The sequence below is a fragment of the Giraffa tippelskirchi genome, chromosome 1, assembly GCF_054371585.1.
Source record: "Giraffa tippelskirchi isolate mGirTip1 chromosome 1, T2T-mGirTip1v1.2.pri, whole genome shotgun sequence".
NCBI classification, from domain to species: Eukaryota; Metazoa; Chordata; class Mammalia; order Artiodactyla; family Giraffidae; genus Giraffa; species Giraffa tippelskirchi.
Window position 1 is genome coordinate 214,837,017 of NC_137275.1, and position 21,349 is coordinate 214,858,365.

The 21,349-nt window shown below is 36.5% G+C and overlaps 1 protein-coding gene across 34 annotated transcripts in view; it reads right to left on the bottom strand.

Annotated features, from left to right (window-relative positions):
• Positions 1-16,599: 16,599 nt before the first annotated feature.
• LPAR1 (lysophosphatidic acid receptor 1) overlaps positions 16,600-21,349 on the bottom strand; it is a 406,496-nt gene continuing 401,746 nt past the window's right edge. For all 34 annotated transcript variants that reach the window (XM_081574148.1, XM_081574072.1, XM_081574156.1 and 31 more), the window contains one exon: positions 16,600-18,592. In XM_081574148.1, coding sequence (XP_081430274.1) covers positions 18,291-18,592 — 302 coding nt within the window. In that variant the 3' untranslated portion in view covers positions 16,600-18,290. The remainder of the gene's footprint in view (positions 18,593-21,349) is intronic.

The window sequence follows — 21,349 nt, forward strand, 5'->3', positions numbered from 1 at the left end:
TTGCCTGGGAAATCCCATGGACAGAGGAGCCTGGTGGGTACAGTCCATGGGGTCGCAAAGAGTCGACAGGACTGAGCAAGTAACGCTTGCAGCACAGTCCTCCTAGTTGCAGACTACCACTAGATGTCTCTCTTCTCCCCAGTCTACACAAAGCAATGAGTCTCCTTTGTGATCACAAAGGAGAAAGGATGTCTGTATGGATAGTGAATAATCAGAAATACAATTTGGAGTCAGAGCTTGGCTACTGGGGTAGGAATCCACCTGCCAGTGCAGGGGACAAGGGTTTGATCCCTGGTCCAGGAAGATCCCACATACAGCAGGGCAACTAAGCCCATGCACAGCAACTACTGAGCCCACGCTCTGGTGCCCGTGCTCCGCAGCACGAGAGGCCACTGCAGTGAAAGGCCCGTGCACCTCTCTTTCAAGTCCTCTGTCTTTAGAGCGTGGAGGCATGTCCAACATTCTATCCCAGCACGAAGTTCTCTTCATTAAAAAATCCTATGCCCTCAAAGCTTTAAATGTTGTCTCCTTTTCCTCAACTTTATCGTTTGTAATAGCAAGACTTAGAGGAATGGTGAAGTTCAATAGTTCCTGATTGGAAATGTTAACACTGCATGAATTCTAGAATCTCCATCCGTTAACCATACCTGGAGAAAAGCGTGTTCTCAGACTCTTCCAGTCAGTAGCCAATCAGACTGAGCCACAGCGGGACACACAAAAAAATGACATGTACAATCCTTGAAAGAGCTCAGATCAGATCAAGCTTACCCTTCACTGATAAAGATATTCATCAAAGTACCTTGAAATAAAGTGGATCACTAGCTTAGTGTTTAAGCTCCAGGAGGAGTTTAGCTCCAGGAGGAGTTTAACTCCAGGAGGAGTTTCTCCTGGAGAAATAGTTAACAAAAAAAGAAAAGGAAAAAAACTTAAAAAAAAAACCATAAAGTGTATTTTCAGTGCAAATTAATAGATTATATGGATGCATAGAATTAATGTAGGGTGCTTGGGAAAAGGAGTAATCAGAGAACAAGAATGAGTTCTTGTTGGGAAAAAAAGATGATTGATCAAATTAAAAAATAAGTAATAGAGGCCAGAAATAGCAGAGTTAACATCAGACTGCTGAAAACAAATTAGAACAAGCACACCAAGAATTCATTCAGTAGATATTATTTAAGCATTTTCTCTGCTCTCTGTTCTGGCTTAGGGACAAAAGAAGCAAACAAACACCTGCTCCCACAGAGCCTCCATTCTAGAATTATTACAGAATTTAGAGCAACTAAAAGACATTATGTGAATCATAAGAGAAATGCTCAATAATATGAATAATAGATGACGATGGCCCAACATCTGTATAATTAGGTCTGTCAGGAAACTACAGAGTGCATGAAGAAAACAATAGAAGAAATTTTATCTGAGCTAACTGAGGTTTACATCAGAAAGACTCACTGAATCCGGAGAAGAAATGGTAAAGAAGCATTCAATATCAAATTTAAAAACGCACGTTAAAAAGCATTATTGCATGCATGCTCAGTCATGTCTGACTCTTTGCAACCCTATGGACTGTAGCCCACCAGGTTCCTCTGTCCATGGGATTTTTCTGGCAAGAATATCGGAGTGGGTTACCATTTCCCCCTCCAGGGCATCTTTCCAACCCAGAAATTGAACCCATGTCTCCTGGGTCTCCTGTATTGCAGGTGGATTCTTTATTGCTGAGCTATTGGGGGAAAACTGCTACATAATGATAGATTTAACTCACTAGGAAGATCTTTTTAAATATGAATACTCTAATAAAATAGCCTCAAAATACATAAAATAGAAATGGATAGACCCCCACCCCCGGCCGGAGGAAAAACACACTATCCAAGTAGACCTCCATACATCTTTCTCAATTACTGACAGAAAAAGCAGAAAACAGCAAAATATCAAATATATTAAAATATAATTAATATGGGTAGACCTAAAGAAAACATGAAAGTTTGCATTCAACTATTAGAAAATATGATTTCTTCTCAAGCCTACAAAAGACATTTAGAAAAAAAACACTAAGATAAAGACTCCTGACTTCTGAATTCTAAAATAAAGATTATATCCTACACTTAATAACGTTACAGATTGGCATCATTTATCACTCCTACAACACTCTATGTTAGAGATAACTGAGCAATGTTTAAAAACTTATTAAGAAAAAACGATTATTACTCAAGAACTGTAAACTTGGCCAAAAAAATGTTGATGTGAGAGGAAAAATGAAACATGGTTTCACACGTACAAAGTACGCCTCCAGGAAGAAAAATATTATTGATGGAAGTCCAGAGAAAAATGATTCAGCATAAATAAGTAAAGAAAGAGGAAGACATAGTATTAAAAAGCCCAATGAGCTATCTAATTAGCAAATATCACTTTCCAAGGACTTGTTGGCATATGTTAACAAAGATCCTTCAAAGAAAAACTGCATTATGAAAAAGATCTGAAAATAAATATGGAGATTTTTAATAGATGGAGAATTTCAGAGCAAAGAGTAGGAAGGAAGTAAAACTAATAAACTTCTGAACTTGGAAAAGAGAAACATGTATTTTTTTTAATATAAGTTAATATGCCTTAAAAATATTTTTAAACAAGTAACTTCAAAGAGATTAGAAAAGCATTATAATTTCAAGACGGAAAATTAGAACAAAGGAAAATAAGGATATACAAAAGCATAGTAAAGAAAAATAAAAAGTATCAACTGAATAACTCTATTATACAAACCCTCATGAAATGAATAGTAAAGCAAAACTAAGTTTTTTACTGTTAATAAACTGCATGTGCATGCATGCTCAGTCGCATCCGACTCTTTGCAGCCCCACGGACTGTAGGTAGCCTGCCAGGCTCCTGTGTCCATGGGGTTTTCCAAGCAAGAATACTGGAGTGGGTTGTCATTTCCTCCTCTAGAGGATCTTTCTTTCTTTTTTTTTTTTTTAATTAAATAAATTTATTTATTTTAGTTGGGGGCTAATTACTTTACAATATTGTAGTAGTTTTTGCCATACATTGACATGAATCAGCCATGGGTTTACATGATCTTTCTGACCCAGGAATCAAATCTGCATCTCCTGCATTGACAGGTGGATTCTTTTACTGCTGAGCCACCTGGAAAGCTCCTACAAACTGCATCCCCGAAACAAAATAATGTAGAGCTAGAAAACAAATAAAGAAACAGCAGGCCCAGAAATACTAACATTTGGAGAAGTCTAAATTCAAACAAACAAATAAAAAATTCTGCGCTATCAAGTTGATATAAAAAAAAATGGTCCAACAATGTCTAAGCTATACACATTTAATTTGGCCAAAATCACAATAATAATAGGACATGATAGCAAACCATCTTAATGTGATACCTAAAGTGAAAGAGAATAGTTTATATTAAATTAAATATACCAGTCACAAATTTAATTAGAAAGAAAATATGGATCTCTATCTAGCAAAGAACTCACATGCTTTTCAAGTTACTTTGGGATTAGACACATTAATTCTAAGTTGTAAATAGAAAAAAAATGTTCAAGAACACTTGCAAAAATATTGACATAGGAACAATATGAGTCACTTTCATTCATCTTATATTAAAGCATTTAACAATGTAATAATTAAAACAAATATTAAACTATTATATATATTATTTAACTAAAAGAGTTGAGAGCAACAGACTTTTTTCTTTCTCCTTTATCTTTCTCCATTTGCATGTATATTTATAAAGCATATACATGTACATATATGAACAATTCCACAATTGATGTTACAAAAGTTGACTTTCTTTTTGAAAAAAATAAAGGTATATCTTCACTTCCTACCATACACTTAAAAATTGCAGTAAGATAGAGAATTTTACCACTAAAAATATTAGATAGAAGCACAAAAATAAATGGAACAAAAGGTGTTCAGATATATTTATAAAATGATGGAGGACAAAATATTTCTAATCTGGTCACAAAATTCAGAAACTACAAATGAAAATAATACAGAATGGATTAAGGGAAAATGAATATAGCCAAAGACATTACATTCAAAGTTAGGAAAATGTAGCTTTGCTATGGAAAAGACAAAAAAGACAAAAGGTTAGTATAATAACTTCCAAATTAAAGTAAACAGCAACTGAAAAAGGGTATACAAAGAAAAATAAGAAATTTATGAAAAAACCATCAATCTCATCAGTAAATGAAGAAATAAAAATTAAAATAAAAGTTACAAATAGTTAAACATCTACAATCTTGCTAAGAATCAAAAGATGCCTTAGGACCAATATTTATGAAAGCATGGGGGAAATAGGCTCTCTAATAACTGGACATCTTCATGGACATCCAGTTAAGTAGAATCAAAAATTGAATGCCCACATTCAATTATTGTATCAGCAATTTCACTTCCAGAAATTTATCTTAAGGAAGTAGAAAAGTGTGCAAAGATACATAAGGATTCCAGCATTTTTTACGAGGGAAAATTATAAAAAGTTAAATGTTCACCAAGCATTATTTTAATTAAAGTTCATGCACTCAGTGGATATTATGTAGCAGTTTAAAAGTTGAGATACATGTATACCCATATGCATGAACGCTGTCAAAAATAAGGGAGAAAAACAGGTTATAATATGTATGCCATAATCCAATTTCTGCCTTACAAAAATGCCTTTTACATACTGGAGGTGCAAAAATGTAACTTTCTTGATAAGTGAATTTGATCTTCTAAGGTTCTATTTCCATTCAGTGGTAGAAAAAAAATCACTCACTCATGTGGAGTAACTTAGAAAATTATTTTAAATTTTAGTTTATTGAAGCTTAATTCCGTTTGCTTTGGAAAACTTCTCACTCCATTTTCTCTATTTTTTTCTTGGAAACTTCTCACCTAAGAGGAAACTCATGGAATCCCTGGCATTGGAAATAGGAGGTGTGTCTATCTCTGAGACTTGCAATGATTCCAGGCTTATCCCACCTGGTGCCTAAGGATTGACAGCAGATGCTGTGATTCATGGGGTCGCAAAGAGTTGGCCACGACTGAGCGACTGAACTGAACTGAACGGATAACAAGCCAGCCATGCCTTGCTTTTGTGCGTCTGCAGTGTGCCCTGCTGCTGTCTGTGGTTCTGACAGGTATTCAGGCCATGAATTGCTGTGCATTCTATCTCCTCCATCCCAGACTCTCAGTCTTGTCCCATCCATCAGGTCACTCAGCAATTTGCGGCATATGACATGACTTTTGGGGGGATGATAGTGCCAAGTGATTATTTTTTTAGGAGATAAAAAAGCATGACTCTCATCCAAAAATAAAATGAACACATGGCAAATATTTCATTTAGCTCATTAATTAATGAGGGAACCAGTAAGATGTTACAATCCAGTAAAAAAGGAAAATTGAAAGAATAGGATCTGGAATTCTTCCCATCAGTATTAAGCTGGAGCAGGACAACTGCCACCAGGAGGCTCCAAACGACAGTAGGGATGCAACAGCTCTGACCCATGCAGCAAACCCCAGGGAATCTCAGAAGGTTCCCTGCAGCTTGTCTTAATCATTTCATTGACCTTTCAATAACCTGATACTGCATTGAAAGGAACTACATTTGTTGGACTTCAGTGTTGGCATTTACAATATTTGATTGAGTACTGTCTTATTTCTCTTAAACCTGAACTTATTCAACATCCAAATATGCAAACATCTGACTACCTTTTTTATTTCCTCTACTATAGCACTTTTCTCAGCATTCACACACTGAAGAATTATTTTATTGTAAATTAGCTTCCTTTCATATGTTTTCCATTATATTACAGCTAGAGAATTAAGAATATTCATTTTTAAAAAAGAAATATGAACTAGGTAGATTGCATTACTAAAAATCTCATTTCAGGATAGTAATAATTTTTTTATATAAATTTATTTATTTTAGTTGGGGGCTAATTACTTTACAATATTGTAATAGTTTTTGCCATACATTGACATGAATCAGCCATGGGTTTACATGTGTTCCCCTTCCTGGACCCCCCATCCACCTCCCTCCCCATCCCATCCCTCTGGGTCTTCCCATTGCCCCGGCCCTGAGCCCTTGTCTCATGCATCGAACATGGAATGGTGTTCTGTTTCACATATGATAATATACATGTTTCAATGCTATTCTCCCAGAACGTCCCACCCTCACCTTCTCCCTCAGAGTCCATAAAATTGTTCTATGCATCTGTGTCTCTTATTCTGTCTCGCATATAGGGTTATCGTTACCACCTTTCAAATTCCATATATATGCACTAGTACACTGTATTGGTGTTACTAAAGGTGGGCTCTGGCTCTGATAAAACTGAGAGCTGCTACACTGCACCATTCTGCTGCTTCTATGGACCTGTGCTCTAGACATTAAGGAGAGAAAATATCTCCAATAGTGACAGTGACATTGGGCTTTAGTTAGGTTTGTCTTCAGCATAGTGGGAAGTCCTGGAACTCTTGCTGTTTAATGGCCTGGGTGAGGCCAATGTCTTATTAGTATAGGTGATACTTTAAGTCTATCATGCCATTTCTGCTCCAATATACTTGTATAAATGAATGTTATGAACAATTAGTATACTTAACGATTATTATTTTTGATAGCAGTTCCAAAACTAAAATATGCTAATTTATCTGCATATATGGATATCATTATTCTGAATACATCATTCTTTTCTCTATTATTCTCTTTGAAATGGTCATTTAAATTTTACATAGTATATTAATTTTAAAGTAAACAAAATCTAATAGATTGCTCCAAATCTGAATTCAGGGTTCATGGTAAATTTGCATCTTCAAAATGCACAAATTTTTACATGAATGAAGCATTCAACTCATGTGTCCCCAAATAAGGCAAGGATATGAGAAGAATTAACAAAGATAGGATCAAGAATTACTAAAGTCTTATATAAGAAGACAGTAGGAAGAACAATAAAACCCAAGAGCTGTTGCTTGGAAAATACTAATACATTTGACATCCTCCACTGAAGCTAATAAAGAAATAGAGGAAATAGAAGAAATATCAATACATTCATAGTGAGAAGGGACTATGCAGTGGTGGTTTTAGTCACTAAGGTGTGTCTCACTCTTTGCCACCCCATGGACAGGCTCCTCTGTCCATGGGATTTCCCAGGCAATACTGGAGTGGGTTGCCATTTTCTTCTCCAGGGGATCTACCTGACCCAGGGATCAAAACTGGGTCTCCTGCTTGGCAGGAGGATTCATTACCACTGAGCCACCTGGGAAGCCCAAGGTGGCTATAGCCAAGAAGAGACTATAACAATACAAAAGTAGTATTTTTTTTTTAAGCAATATGTTTTAATAAGGAAAACATATTAACACACACTCAGCCCTATGTTCAGGGGTAAATAGATCTCCCTGTAGGTATATCAGAGGTAGCAACTACCAAACACATCTATAAGTGAACTCGTATTTTTCTCCCTGTCTTCACTGCAAATATGTTCCTTATCGAAATTTTCCTGTTAGTAAATGGTACCACTATCATGCTTCCTTGTTGGCTTAGAGGGTAAAGAGTCTGCCTGCAATGTGGGAGACCTGGGTTCCATCCCTGGGTGGGGAAGATCCCCTGGAAAAGGAAATGGCAACCTATTCCAGTATTCTTGCCTGGAGAATTCCCATGGACAGAGGAGCCTGGTGGGCTACAGTTCATAGGGTCACAAAGAGTTGGACACGACTGAGCGACTTCACTTTCATCATGCTTAATCCAGAGGCAAGAGAATTTTATTTCACTTTCCCTTATAATACACATCCCATCAAATTACTAAATCTTGGTTGCTTTTTTTACATGTATCTAAAATAGCCCACTTCTTTTCATCTACGCCAACACCCTCGGCTAAGCAAACATCATTTTTCACTTCAGATTCGTTGGTAGCATCCTACTGGTCTCCTTTCATTCACTCATGCCCCCATCTAAACTATCATCCAATCAGCTCATGATTTCCCTCCTTGCCTAGAAACTACTGAGTGGCTCATTGCTCTTAGAATAAAGGAAAAATTCCCTAGGATGAATGATAGGGTTCTACCTAATATAGTTCCTAATCGTCATCCTGATTCTAGCCCCACTTTATTTCATGCTCCATGTGTACAATCTTTCATGTACTTAAGAGCATGCTTTAAAATTTTCACACATAACCTACCATCAACCTTTCCATGCCCCTTTTTCATCTAGATAACTTCTACACCGTCTTCAGCTGTCAACTTGAAAGTTATTGCTGCCCCTTCCCCTTTTCAGACAAGGTTAAGTCCCCTATAAAATTCATCTCCTTCATAATAATTACTCTTACCAGTAAGCTTACTGTAAGCTCTGTGAGAGTAGGCACAGGATTGAACTTTGGGGACCCCAACAGAAGAAATGATTCAAATGATATACTCTAGTAACACCAAAAAAAAAAATGACAATGTGAAATTTCCAGTTAACATCATAAATATGATCTTCAAGGCTGCTCGTGGTGAAGACATAAGAAAGTGAGAAAAACAGTATTGTAAATTAGGAGGGGATCATCAAGTCGGTGATGCCATCCAACCATTTCATCCCGTTGTCCCCTTCTCCTCCTGCCTTCAATCTTTTTAAATAGTGGCAGAACGTTTAGTAACACTAACACCTACAGGAACATGGAAGAATTTTTAAAATGTGCCTACAGGCTGGGTAATTTAAGTAAGGAGATCTCCAGGTATAGTATTGCAGGTTTTGCCTGTGTTTTTATAGACATTTATAGTAAAATGCAACAGGAGAGAGAGGAGCTAAAGAAAGGATTGTTAAGGAATCTGCTAAGTAAAAATGACTTTGGGCAAAGAACAAATTGAGGACACTGTCAGGAAAACATGGTCTAAAGATGAAGCTAAGTTTATGACCATATAGTATTTTCTTCATATTTCAGAAACCCTTAACTAGGTGCCTCCAAGAACCATCCAAACAGAACTTCTAAAAAATAAAAGTGTTGTCCTTGCTGTAAACGTGTAGGTTTGTCTGTGGACATAAATTTTCAGCCTTTGGGTCAGTACCAAGAATCTCAATTGCTGGATGCTAAGAATGTGTTTAGTTTTGTAAGAAACACCAAACTGTCTTATAAAGTAGCTGAACCATTTTGCATCCCCACCAGCAATGAATGAGAGTTCCTATTGCTCCATATCCTTGCCAGCATTTGATGTTATCAGTCTTGTAAATTGTTGCTATTCTAATCGGTTTACAGATGGCATCACCAACTCAATGGACATGAATGTGAGTAAACTCCGGAGTTGGCGATGGACAGGGAGGCCTGGCGTGCTACAAAGAGTCGGGCGTGACTGAGCAACTGAACTGACCGACTGACTGAATAGGTTTATAGTGGTATCTCGTTTTTTTTACTTTGATTTTCCTTAACAATATATGCTGTCCAGCATCTTTTTGTTTGTTTGTTTGCCATCTATATATTTTCTTTACTGAACCACCAGTTCAGGTTTTTTTTACCTATTTAAAAAAACTTGTACTTTTTTTCCTATTATTATTGTTCAATGTTAAGAGTTCTTTGTCTATTTTGGGAAAGAGGGCCTCACCGTCATCTTTTCCCAGTATTTTCTCTCAGTCTGCAGCTTCTCATTCTCTTGACAGCATCTTTCACAGAACAGATATTTCTAATTTTAACTAAGTCTAGTTTATCAATTATTTCTTTCATGGATCATGCCTTTAGTGTTGTATCTAAAAAGTCCTTACCAAACTTGAGGTCATCTAAAGCTTTTTTTTTTTTTTTACCTTTGATAACGTCTAGATTTGTGGTTTTGCATTTTACATTTATGTCTTTAATCCATTTTAATTCTTGTGAAGAATATAAGGTCTGTGTCTAGATTCATGTTTTTACATGTGGATATTCAGTTGTTCCAGTACCATTTATTAAAAAGACTACATTTGTTTCACTGTATTGGAACAAATCTTTGTTCCCTTCTTAAACATCAGTTAACTATGTTTGGGCAGGTTGACTTCAGGCTCTCTATTCTGTTCCATTGATCTACTTGTCCAGTAATTCACCAGTATCAGACTGTCTTGATCTTAAAGTTGGATAGTGTCAGTTCTCCAATTTTGTCCTTATTAATTATTGCATTGGTTATTCTGGGTCTTTTTCCTCTCCATAAAAACTTTAGAATCTGTTAATATCTCTAAAATAACTTTCTGGGATTTGGGTTGAGACTGCATTGAATCTATAAATCGATTTGTGAAAAACTGACACCTGACAATATACACAAACTTGGAATATCTTTCCATTTATTTAGTTTCCTAATTTTTTAATTAGAATTTTTAGTTTTTCTCATATAGATCTTGCCCATGTTTTATTTATATCTAAGTATTGAGTTGGTCAAAAAGTTCCTGTGAGTTTTTCCATAAGATTATGGAATAAACTTTTTGGCCACTCCAGTATTTCATTTTCTTTAGCACTAATGTAAATGGTGTTATTTTTAACTTCAAATTCCACTTGTTCATTGCTCTAAGTGATTGACTTTTGCATATTAATCATACCACTTACCTTTCTATAACTGATTAGTTTCAGTTTTTTGTCGGTTTGTTCAGATTTTCTATGTACACATACTATCTGCAAACAGTCAGTAGTATTTCTTCCTCCTTTACCTGTCTATCTTTTTTCTTGGCTTAGCATACTAAAATAGTAATAATTTTTTCTTTTCTTCTACTTACTTTGATTTTAATTTGCCCTTCTTTTTTATTTCCCTAAGGTGGATGCTCAGATGACTGATTTCAGATTTTTCTTCTTTCCTAATATACACTTTCACTGCTATAAATTTCCCTCTAAGCACTGCTTTCACTACATCCCACAAATTTTGATAGGTTGTATATTCCTTTTTATTTAGTTCAAGATACTTTTAAATTTTCCTTGAGATTTCTTCTTTTATGCATATGTTATATAGAAATTCTTTATATAAGCTAAGTATTTGGGGATTTTCCATCCAAACTTTTAAAGAAACTGGTAGCATCTAGTATTGTTGAAATATTCTCATACATGTGGGACCATAAACTGATATGATTTTTTGGGTATGTTTTCTGGTATTCTCTACAAAAAAAAAAAAAAAATTAATGTACATTCCCTATGACCCAGAAAAGCTAAATAATTAGAAATCTAACATTCATAAAAATTTAATACTATTTATTAGCTATTACAAGCTATGTTGCTGTGACAAATGAACCACAAAAATCTTACCATACACACAGAAATGTTTATTTCTTGGTCATGCTATACATTCACTATAAGTTGGCAGGGATTTTGCACTACAGAGTCATTCCAGGTCCTAGGCTCATGAGGACATCATTCTCTTCATGTTCACATCTCTGTGCTTGGCTTTCAGGGGGCAAAAGATCTGGAGAGCAGCACAGGAGCTTTTTACTTCCTCCACCTAGAAACGACACTGGTCAACATCTGCTTACAGGCTACTGGCCATGATTCGTCACATGGACCTGCTGAACAGAACTGTAGTTTTCCCACAGCCCAGGAAGGAGAATGTAAGACATTAATGGGTTCTAAACATCTCTACCTCAACTATACAATTAGGTAGATACATATTTATCAACTTTGGCTCTATCTCTGTAATGTACTGTCAAAACAAAAAAAACCCCACCAAATATGCTGTATTTAGCTAACTTTATTTTGTGAAAAAGAAATATCTCCACGTTTCTGGATAATATTTTCAGTTATTAAATTCTGCTCTTTTATTTCTCCCCAGTTCCTTGCTTTTCTTTCTTTCTATTCAAACAGGTCTACAGCTGTGGTGTTTGCTATCTTGAAGAGGAATGGGAAAGATGACAGCAGAGGACTATGGACTCCAAAATCTGGATGGATCTTCAGTCCTGAGAATGCATGCTGAGCTTCATGTATCACACAGCCACTTCCCAACTGCACAGTTCTCCGTGGGTGGCTCAGATATTTGAAAATGTACCATCTTCTTCCTGCAAACTTGCTCATCATCCTATGTTCCTTAGTGTCACCATATCGCACCCCCATCTGTCCAGAGGCCAAGGTCATAACCTGAGGAATGACTTCATTACACAATCGCCAGGTCCCAAACATCTCCTCCTCCACACCTCCATGACCACCTTCATCTTTCATTAATGTGACAACCTCTGATCCTATCATTTGCCTCCAGGCTTCCTCCTCTTCAATTTATTTTGATGCATAAACCAGACTCTGTCACTCCTTTAACGTAGTTCACTTATTTCACAGGACAAAATGACTTTCAGAATCACTCAAGACATCATACCTGCTGCCTTTCAAGCTTCTTTCTCATCGTCCTTCTTTCCAGAATGCATGCATTCTCTCGCCAAACACCTACACATCTTGCCTGGAATTCCTACCTATCAATGCTGGATTCATGTCCATTTCTCTAATGCGGTGTTTTCATGCGCCCTGGTTATGTGGGTACAAGGTGAAGAGCCTGACAGAGCCACACCTTCATGCAACTCAGGCTCAAGGAGTGGGCTTTGAGAGGACAATTCCCGTCCCAAGAGGAAGGCTTTTTAGACTCTCAAAGGTAGTTCCTCTCTCTGCCTTCTTTATCCCTTTATCTTCTTTTGATTTCTCTGTCATGCAATACTTTCCTTCATAGCATTTAATACAACTTGTAATTTTACTTTTAACTTACTTCTCCCCATTATCTCCCTCATGCTTACTGAATTTTAAGGTTGATTAAAGATCTTGCGTATCTCCTTTACAGCAGTATCCCAAGGGCCTAGTATACAGAGGGCCTCAAAAATGTCCTTTTGGATGCATAAATTAAAGAACAAGTGATAGTAATGACAATGACAACACCTAATTTTGTTCAGTCAAGAACCATTTAGTAAAGGCACCATATTTTCAGCTTTGTTCTAGTCACTTGAATTCATTTAAAGGAGGTGGAAAGTACCACGCTATCTCATTCTCAAAGAATGTATAATCTAGCTCAGGATATAGGTATACTTGCAACAATGTAAACCCTACGGAGAACAATTCAGGTGCCTGCCCATGACCTTATATTATCTATTACTTTTACAGTACTAGGTTCTTTAAAGGAGTTTTTAAAATGCCATGCAGTGTACTGATCAAGAAACTCTTCATTTGTTTGGAGAGCCAAGATAAGTACATATGAGGAATTAGGAATTACAACATAAAGAATAAATAATTTTCTAGACAAAAAGTTTCCTGGACAACAAATATCAGACCCCCAATGTTTCCTCTGAGACACAATTTCCTCACGTGTAACAATGTCATTGCAAAGATCAAAATACAAATTATATAAATATAGATAACACTACAGATTCAAAACACAATAATATTAAAAATCAAAATAAGTTAAATAAGCCACAGAAAGCACAAATGTTATATCATTTGAAGCCCTTGTCCTTGTTTTTTCATTGCTCCTACTTAATTTTAACTACAACATTCTTACACATGAAGGGAAACCTTTATCAGGCTTATGGAACTAAGGAGCATTTCTTGGTTAAGAATACCTTTTCTTGTGGCTCACCCATTTTCTTTCATTTAAACAAGCGAGTATTGGTAAGTACTATTTAGCACTGTGTGAGGTGAGGTGGAGAATATAAAGTGAAGTAAGATTCCTTTTCTGAAAGAAAGATGAAAGTTAAGAGAAAAGAAGTAAAACAAGCAGCAAGACTGAAGCCTCGCCCCCTGATGCCAAAGGGAAGACACTGAGAGTGTCATGAAAGAAAACATAAAATCACTTTGTGACAGTCTGTTTGACAGGTCATGTGCTCAACCAGTGTCAGTGGTCTAGCTTCCATCCCACAGGAAAGATTCTTACTTTTTACTTATTTCTGTATTCCTTGAAATATTGTTAAGGTTTGTGTAGCTTTTAGAATCACAAAATTCCCTCTCTCTCTGTATGGAGAATACATAGAAACAACAACTTCTAGGAAGTATCAAGCCCCCCATTCTGAAACTATTGTCATATATAGAGAAGTTTTTAGGAGTTTCAATACCAAAAAAGTTAAAATGTAACTGCAATGAGAAGAGATTAGTGGTTGCTAGGAGTCAGAATGGGGGTAAGGGAGATAGTGTGTTTATAAAAGTGTAACAGGAGGGACCCTTGTGGTGGCCAAACTGTTCTATACCTTGTCTGTATCCAAGTCAGTATCCTAGCGGTGATGTCATACTCTGGTTTCACAAGATACCACCGCTGGGGGAAACTGAATTAAGGGTACAAGGATCTTGTCATACTATTTCTTACAACTGCACATGAACTTAAAATTATCTCAAAACTTTAATTTTAAAATAACAGCAACATTATAACCAACTGGATAAAATCAGAATTCATGAGCCCATATTAGTATAAATAAATGAATAAATAAATGGGAGAGGACAGAGCTTTTTTTCAAAGTAGAGAGCTAACTAATACATTTAAAAAAGAGAATTAGAAATTCATTTGGCAACCATCAGTGAATGATTCATTCATCCAAGAAATATCAATAGATGGTAAAATCAGATGTTAAAAATTGATGAAGAACAGAATATTTCCTACAACATGCTTATTATAAAAGAAAAAACAGGTTGTTTTTGTTTCCACAGTGGAGAAATATGGCAGACATCATCTTAAGAAATCAAGTTAACGTCAGCAGTAACAGAACAAATCAACATCATGTGCTCCTTGACAGCATGCAGCGAGAAGAACCACAGCAGCATCTTACGGACACTGAAATTTGAATTTCATACAATTTTCATGTTTCAAAAAATATTCCCTTCCCCCGCCCTTCCCAATCACTTTCAAGTGATTTTTAAATGTAAAACCCATCCTTAGCTCACAGGTCATACAAAAACAGGAAGATTTGGCCAATAGGCTGTAGTTTACCAATCTCTAGATTTGTAAATGATCTTTACCTGCTATATCATTAAACAGATTAACAGTAAGTGATCTGTGAATATGAGCATTATCAATCAAAGAAGCAGAGAATTTTTAGACTATACAAAGTACAGATGAATGTTGCAGACTAACTGACCCCTGCTGTGGGAGACTGATGACCTGCTCTGGCTCTTCGGTACACACATTTCTTCTGTCAGATGGTGCCTAAGTTCAAGCTCATCCCTACACAAAGCAACAACTCCAAGCCTTCTGAGCATTTGGGATCAGGTACAGCTCACTTTGTGTTAAAAAATAAGCAATTTGTTTCAGAAGGTCTTGTAATAATGAAGGGACCTGATGAAGCATTTCTATGTTTTTTATCTAGCACAAGTCACACTCTGGGTTTAAGAAGAAAGGCTGGAAACAATATCACAAAATTCCGTTTTAGAAGTTGAGAGACTCATGGAATAAATGAGAAAGATGATGAGCAATGGAACATAAAGCAATAGGTAACTGGCAAAGAACATGAGAAAACCAAGAAGACTCACTAATTGTATAATGTTAGTTGAGGTTTTGAATCCAGTCAATTATGTTTTCACCGGGAAAAAAAAAACAGCAACAAAACATGGTTAATTTGTGAATAAGAGTTTTGAGGCATTTGATTTCTAACAGTCTTACAATTACCTAAATTTAAATGTTCAGAATCCTATTTCAAATTCGCACTGAGACACTCATTTGAATAAACACCTTGTTATTTTCCGCCAACATCTTAGCAATATATGGAAAAGAATATGATTAGCATATAACTGGGAGGTACCTATCACTTTTATCTTCTTAGTTATTAAATCTAAAAACATAAAGATAACTGTAAGTTTATAAACTCCTGGTGAGAGTTTACCATAAAGTTGTCGTAAAGTTTTTATAAAATTAGTTTTTCCAAAACAAACTCACTCACATAGTTACACTGCTGAGATGAAGTACCATCCTAAGATGTTATCTCTCCTTTCAGACAACATAAACCACCACCTCTCGGACACTGAAGAGACTTATGACTCTGAAAAAAAAAATGCAATTCTGAGCTGGGGAAGCATCTGGTGGGTTTCCCTCTGAGTTCAGAAGCCCCTGTGGCAGGAACAGAAAAGAGATCACAGAAGGCAGACACCATGCAGTGCAAAGGTGACTCTTGAACAAGAGAAGCAGCACTGACCAGAACCATACATTACCAAACGTCCAAGTGGCATGTTTTTAAATTTCAAATAGTCCACATCTTCAGAGTAAGTGTGCATGAATAAAAGTCCAAGTTCATTTCTTTCCTTCCTCTATAAAATCCTCTATATTTTGCATAAAATCTGAGCAGACACCTTTCTGCTAACTGGTTCCCCATACTCCTTTTGGTTTGGGCACTTGTTAAGTGTGCCCGAGAATCCCAGGGACAGAGGAGCCTGGTGGGCTGCCGTCTATGGGGTCGCACAGAGTCAGACACGACTGAGGCGACTTAGCAGCAGCAGTAGCTGCTCAAATGGTGACTGTGAGCTGACTTCCACCTTCCTACACAGCCATTCTTCTCCTGGACATCTCTCTCTTAAACATACGTACTCCTAACTTTCCCACACCTGCTTCATGACTGTGACTTTACTGGTTACATACTACTACAAACCGGAGCAATAATTAGTTTACCTGGACAGTTCAATAGGTATCACCTAACATGGTGGCATCCGTGGGGGTGGCCCTAAAGAACACACAGTAAGTATCCAGTCACATACTGACACACTCAACTCATTTGCTACAGAAGCTGTTTAATAAGAAGGTGATCCTTTATTCATTCGGCATGTTTGATTTCTTTGTGTTTTCTTCAATTCTACATTAAAGGTGTGGTTACCAAGAGCTAGGTCCTTGTTGCTCAAATGAAATCTGGAATTGCTAAACATATTAAGTAGGGTATCCTGGCTGTTTGTGACAACAGACTGTTTCTAGTCCATTTTGTTATATAAAAAAGTCACTCCCAACTAAAGTAACCACTGCATTTCCTTTGTAAAAAGGTAATTTAACTGGCTTTCCTCACTGTTGCCACCCACACAGGGCAAAAGTAGGAAATCTCCTTTTATAAAAGGTAAGAGCATAAAAAGACATTTCACATTTAAAAAAAAAAAAACATCCTTCACGGGAATGTATCCTAAGTAAATAATCAATTATATGGACAAAGTTTTATGTACATAAATTTTTCCAACATTATTTATAATAGTGAAAATTAGATACAAAATAGTGAAAATTAGACATAATCAACAATACAGGAATGGTTAAATTGAGTTGCATCCATTAAATGGAATATTATATAGCCATTAAAGTCATGTTTTTGTAAAATTTTTAATGCCATAGGAAAATGTGGCAATTGTGCAGTGGAAAAAAACAAACTGGTTATAAAATTGTTTACAGTATGACTGCAATTATATAAAAAGGTATACAATATACATATAGCATACACAGGGGAAAAAGCTGTAACTGTGGTTACTTCTGGGTTGCAATATTATCAGTATTTTTCCTGTTTTATACATTTCTGTATTTTTCAAGTTTTCTACAATGACTGTGTATTATAATACAGAAAAACACAGGTTATTAAAAAATTCCTCTGACGAACTGATAATTAGAATGTACTCGGGTACTATAAATATGTGGGACCATGCCACTGTACTCATCTATAACTTTTACAGAGTACATATTCTTCTGATAATAAACTTACATTTCCTGTTTTATACATGTTACAACACTTTAATAAAAAAAGGTGATAGTGTGATTAGATCATTGTTTGTTTCATAACCTAAACAAATACTGGCTTTGACATCTAGGTTTTTCTATTTCCTAGAAAATTTAAAATTAATACTCTTTTGTCTTTTTAAGTATGGCATACTGCATACATACATTTTCATGCATGCTTTCTAAAAATGCAATTCTAATTTACAGTTTTCCTAACATAAGGAAAAAAATGGAGTTATAAATCATTTAAAAAGTCTACAGTCTTATCCATCACAAGCATGCTGAGAGGCATAAACATGTTTATTAAATGAAATGTATCCTTTAAGAAGAAAAAAAGGGAAGCCTGTATGTAAATGAAGTTGTGGATTCAATTAGTCAGAATTTACTCTGACTTGCACCAAACCATACAAAATCTTTTGAAGACTAGTTAGTGTAGTGTGCATGGACACTCCAGAGTCTGTGTATGAATTCCATTGCAAGATCTCCACTTTCTACTTTCAAAAGGAATGGGAGCAGGATGAGGGGTATCACATAAGCTAATTTTTCAATATATGTCAAGTCTTGGTGGGTCAAGGAACAAATACTGCCATGGGTTAGTGTTTAAGTACATGAGTGTATTTTTCCTTTTTCTCACACCCCACCCTGCCCTGGCCTTTGGGGAGGGGGAGGCTGTTCATCCCTCAATAGCTGATGGCCTTATCTCATCTTAAGTTTCTTTCCTAAACCACGGAGTGGTCATTGCTGTGAACTCCAGCCAGGATGGTGTGGTTGAGGGAGGAAGCCGAGCGGTCCGAGCCTTCCGTGGGGCCGCTGGTGTTCTCACTGCGCTGGCAGCAGAGGATCTGCCTGAAGGTGGCGCTCATCTCCTTGTCGCGGTAGGAGTAGATGATGGGGTTCATGGCAGAGTTGAACTCGGCAAGCAGAAGGAAAAACTTCTCATAGGCCAGAACGTCACACTGGGGGCAGCACACGTCGAGAAGTAACAAGACCAGTCCAGGAGTCCAGCAGATGATAAACGCACCTGTAGGGTCGGGGGGCGGGAGCGGGAAGTTTAAAGAAGAGAACAGAAAAATAGAATGATGAAGGAAGCACCCATATGGTGAAATGATTTCAGCTTAAGGTCAAAACACTGAGCTTCAAAGGGATCAGATCATCATTTGAAATAAAATGTTCATTTTCTGAAATAATCAGAAAAGGTTTTGACAATAAAATGAGCAATTGAATAAAATCTCATTAATTCAGGACCTTACTAAATTGACTATTTACGAGACATTGATGATTATTTTGAACAAAACAGAGTTTGCTAAGCAATTGAGATACGAAATAGAGATATTCAGCATTTGATGCTTATAAAAATACCATGTTTTATAGCATAAGATTGTTCTCAGGCAAAATCACTGTGACAAATGCCTTCTCATTTTAGTTAAAGCACAGTTTCTGGATTCAGTTTGACCTCAGATCCTTGCTTTGCTATTTATTAAACTGGATGAATTTAGGCAAAATACTTTCTTTTTTATTGAGCTATAATTGATTTACAATGTTAGGTTAGTTTCATGTGTATAACAAAGTGATTCAGATATATATACTTTTTCAGATCCTTTTTCCATTATCGATTACTATAAGGTTTTGAATACAGTAGCCTATGCTATACAGTAGGTCCTTATTGTTGGCAAATTAGTTTTCTTACCTGTTTTCTCATCTGAAAAGTAGAAATAATTACATTTACCTCATTTGGTTTGTTTTAGGAGTAAATGAGTGAGTCAGTGAAAGTTGCTCAGTCACGTCCGACTCTTTGCAACCCTGTCCATGGAATTCTGCCAGGCTCCTCAGTCCATGGAATTCTCCAGGCAATTCTACTAGAGTGGGTAACCATTCCCTTCTCCAGGCGATCTTCCCAACCCAGGGATTGAACCCAGGTCTCCTGCACTGCACACGGATCCTTTACTGTCCGAGCCACCAGGGAAGCCCAAGAATACTGGAGCAGGTAGCCATTCCCTTCTCCAGAGGATATTCCTGACCCAGGAATCGAATTGGGGTCTCCTGCATTGCAGGTGGATTCTTTACCAGTTGAGCTTCCAGGGCTAAGAAAATAATCACCCCATATATCTTATCAGAAACAGTAATAATAATATCGCTATTATCTGCTTCATAATACAAGCCTGTTTGGAAGTAGCAATTTCCAGTGATAAAATGTATATTTACTTTGATTTTTAATCAGCTATCACTTAAATGGGGCTTGTCTATATACTTTACAAATATTAACTCATTTTATCTGCACCATAACCATAGGAGATAGAAACTATTATACCACCACACAGAGGAAGAAACTGAGAACCAGAAAAGTAACATACCCTGCTCAAGGCCATGGTCCTGGAGAGTGGCAGACCGGAGGCAAAGCCCAGGGTTTCTGCTCTTAAAGCCTGACTCCAAAGCCTACACTCCAGAAAATGTTATATTCCCACTTCTTAAATTAATAAAATTGTATGCTTTAGATGTTTTCCTATTTAAATTCTCTTGCTTTCCCAACTCTTCTAAATCATGAAGATTTTACTGTAACTATAAAAGGATGGAAAACAAATTATATTCTTAATTTCAATTTATGTAGCTGCTGAAGTCATTCATTTGGCTTCCAGAGAAAAACGAGGTTTTGAAATAGTGTTAAAATCTACCACCGTGTTACCCCCAGGATGAGCTGGGGATCCTTGGTTAAGAGAACATGATGGGGTGGACGAGGCCTTGTCCCATTACATCTCACTTGATGGGTCCCTTATGTGTTAATATAATCAGGCTACACAACGAGCAGACAGGGAGTGGGGATAATCCCAGAAGTGCACTGGAATATTTTGATTTAAATGGTACTGGCCTGGGGGAGGGAGGCTTGGATTGGGGTGGAGAATCGGACTAGCCTGAAGGAATGAGTTTCACAAAATGTAAACAAATGAGATTTAGTCTCCCAAACAGCCCAATTTTGAATGTGAGCTTTCTTTTTTGAAACTTTTCAGCGGGGAAATGAAAATAAAGAAAGGAGCAAAGTACCCCCATAAAGCTCTTTGTTCTAAACACAAATGTCTATTGGTTTTAAACTGCTGTTCACTTTGAAGACCGGCCAAGGTGCTTCGTTTTCTAATAAATACAATACTTTAGACTCTCCTTAGAGAGAAAAGAAAAAATATTTCAAATATCAGGAGATAATAGCCATGGAGCTATTTGAACTTCAAGTAAAAATGTTAATAAAGCATTCATTCTAAGTCCTTGAATTTCCTTGCTTGAAAATCACTCAGAAAGCTAAACATAAAGGAAAATCAAAGGAATGCCTCTTGAATTTCAGATATAATGCATTATTCATTGAGAAGCTGGGAAGGGAATTATTCTCAGGATGGAAAATGCTTGGATGGAAAATACATGGTCCCATTATTCCATTTACTTGGAAACTAAAAACATGCAGGCCTTTCATGAATGGCAGAGTATTCTTTCAAGACTCTTTTTCCCTTTCTTTCATCAAAGCTCTAATTGAGCTCAAATTCAGAGCTGGATTAGATACCAGCAACATGCATCTCAACAGATTTATTTTAAATAACATGATCTTTTTTCTCTTCCAGGCAGCAGAAGGGAACATCCTTATTCTCATGGATTTGCTCAAACTGCCTTTCTTCAAAAGTAATAGAATTCAAATACAGTCATTTGTTATTTATAACTTCTTCTAATTTTTAAATTCAAAAAGAGCAAGATCTTTGTGATAAAAGCCGTGGTCTCCAGAACTAGTCTAGTGGGTTTTACC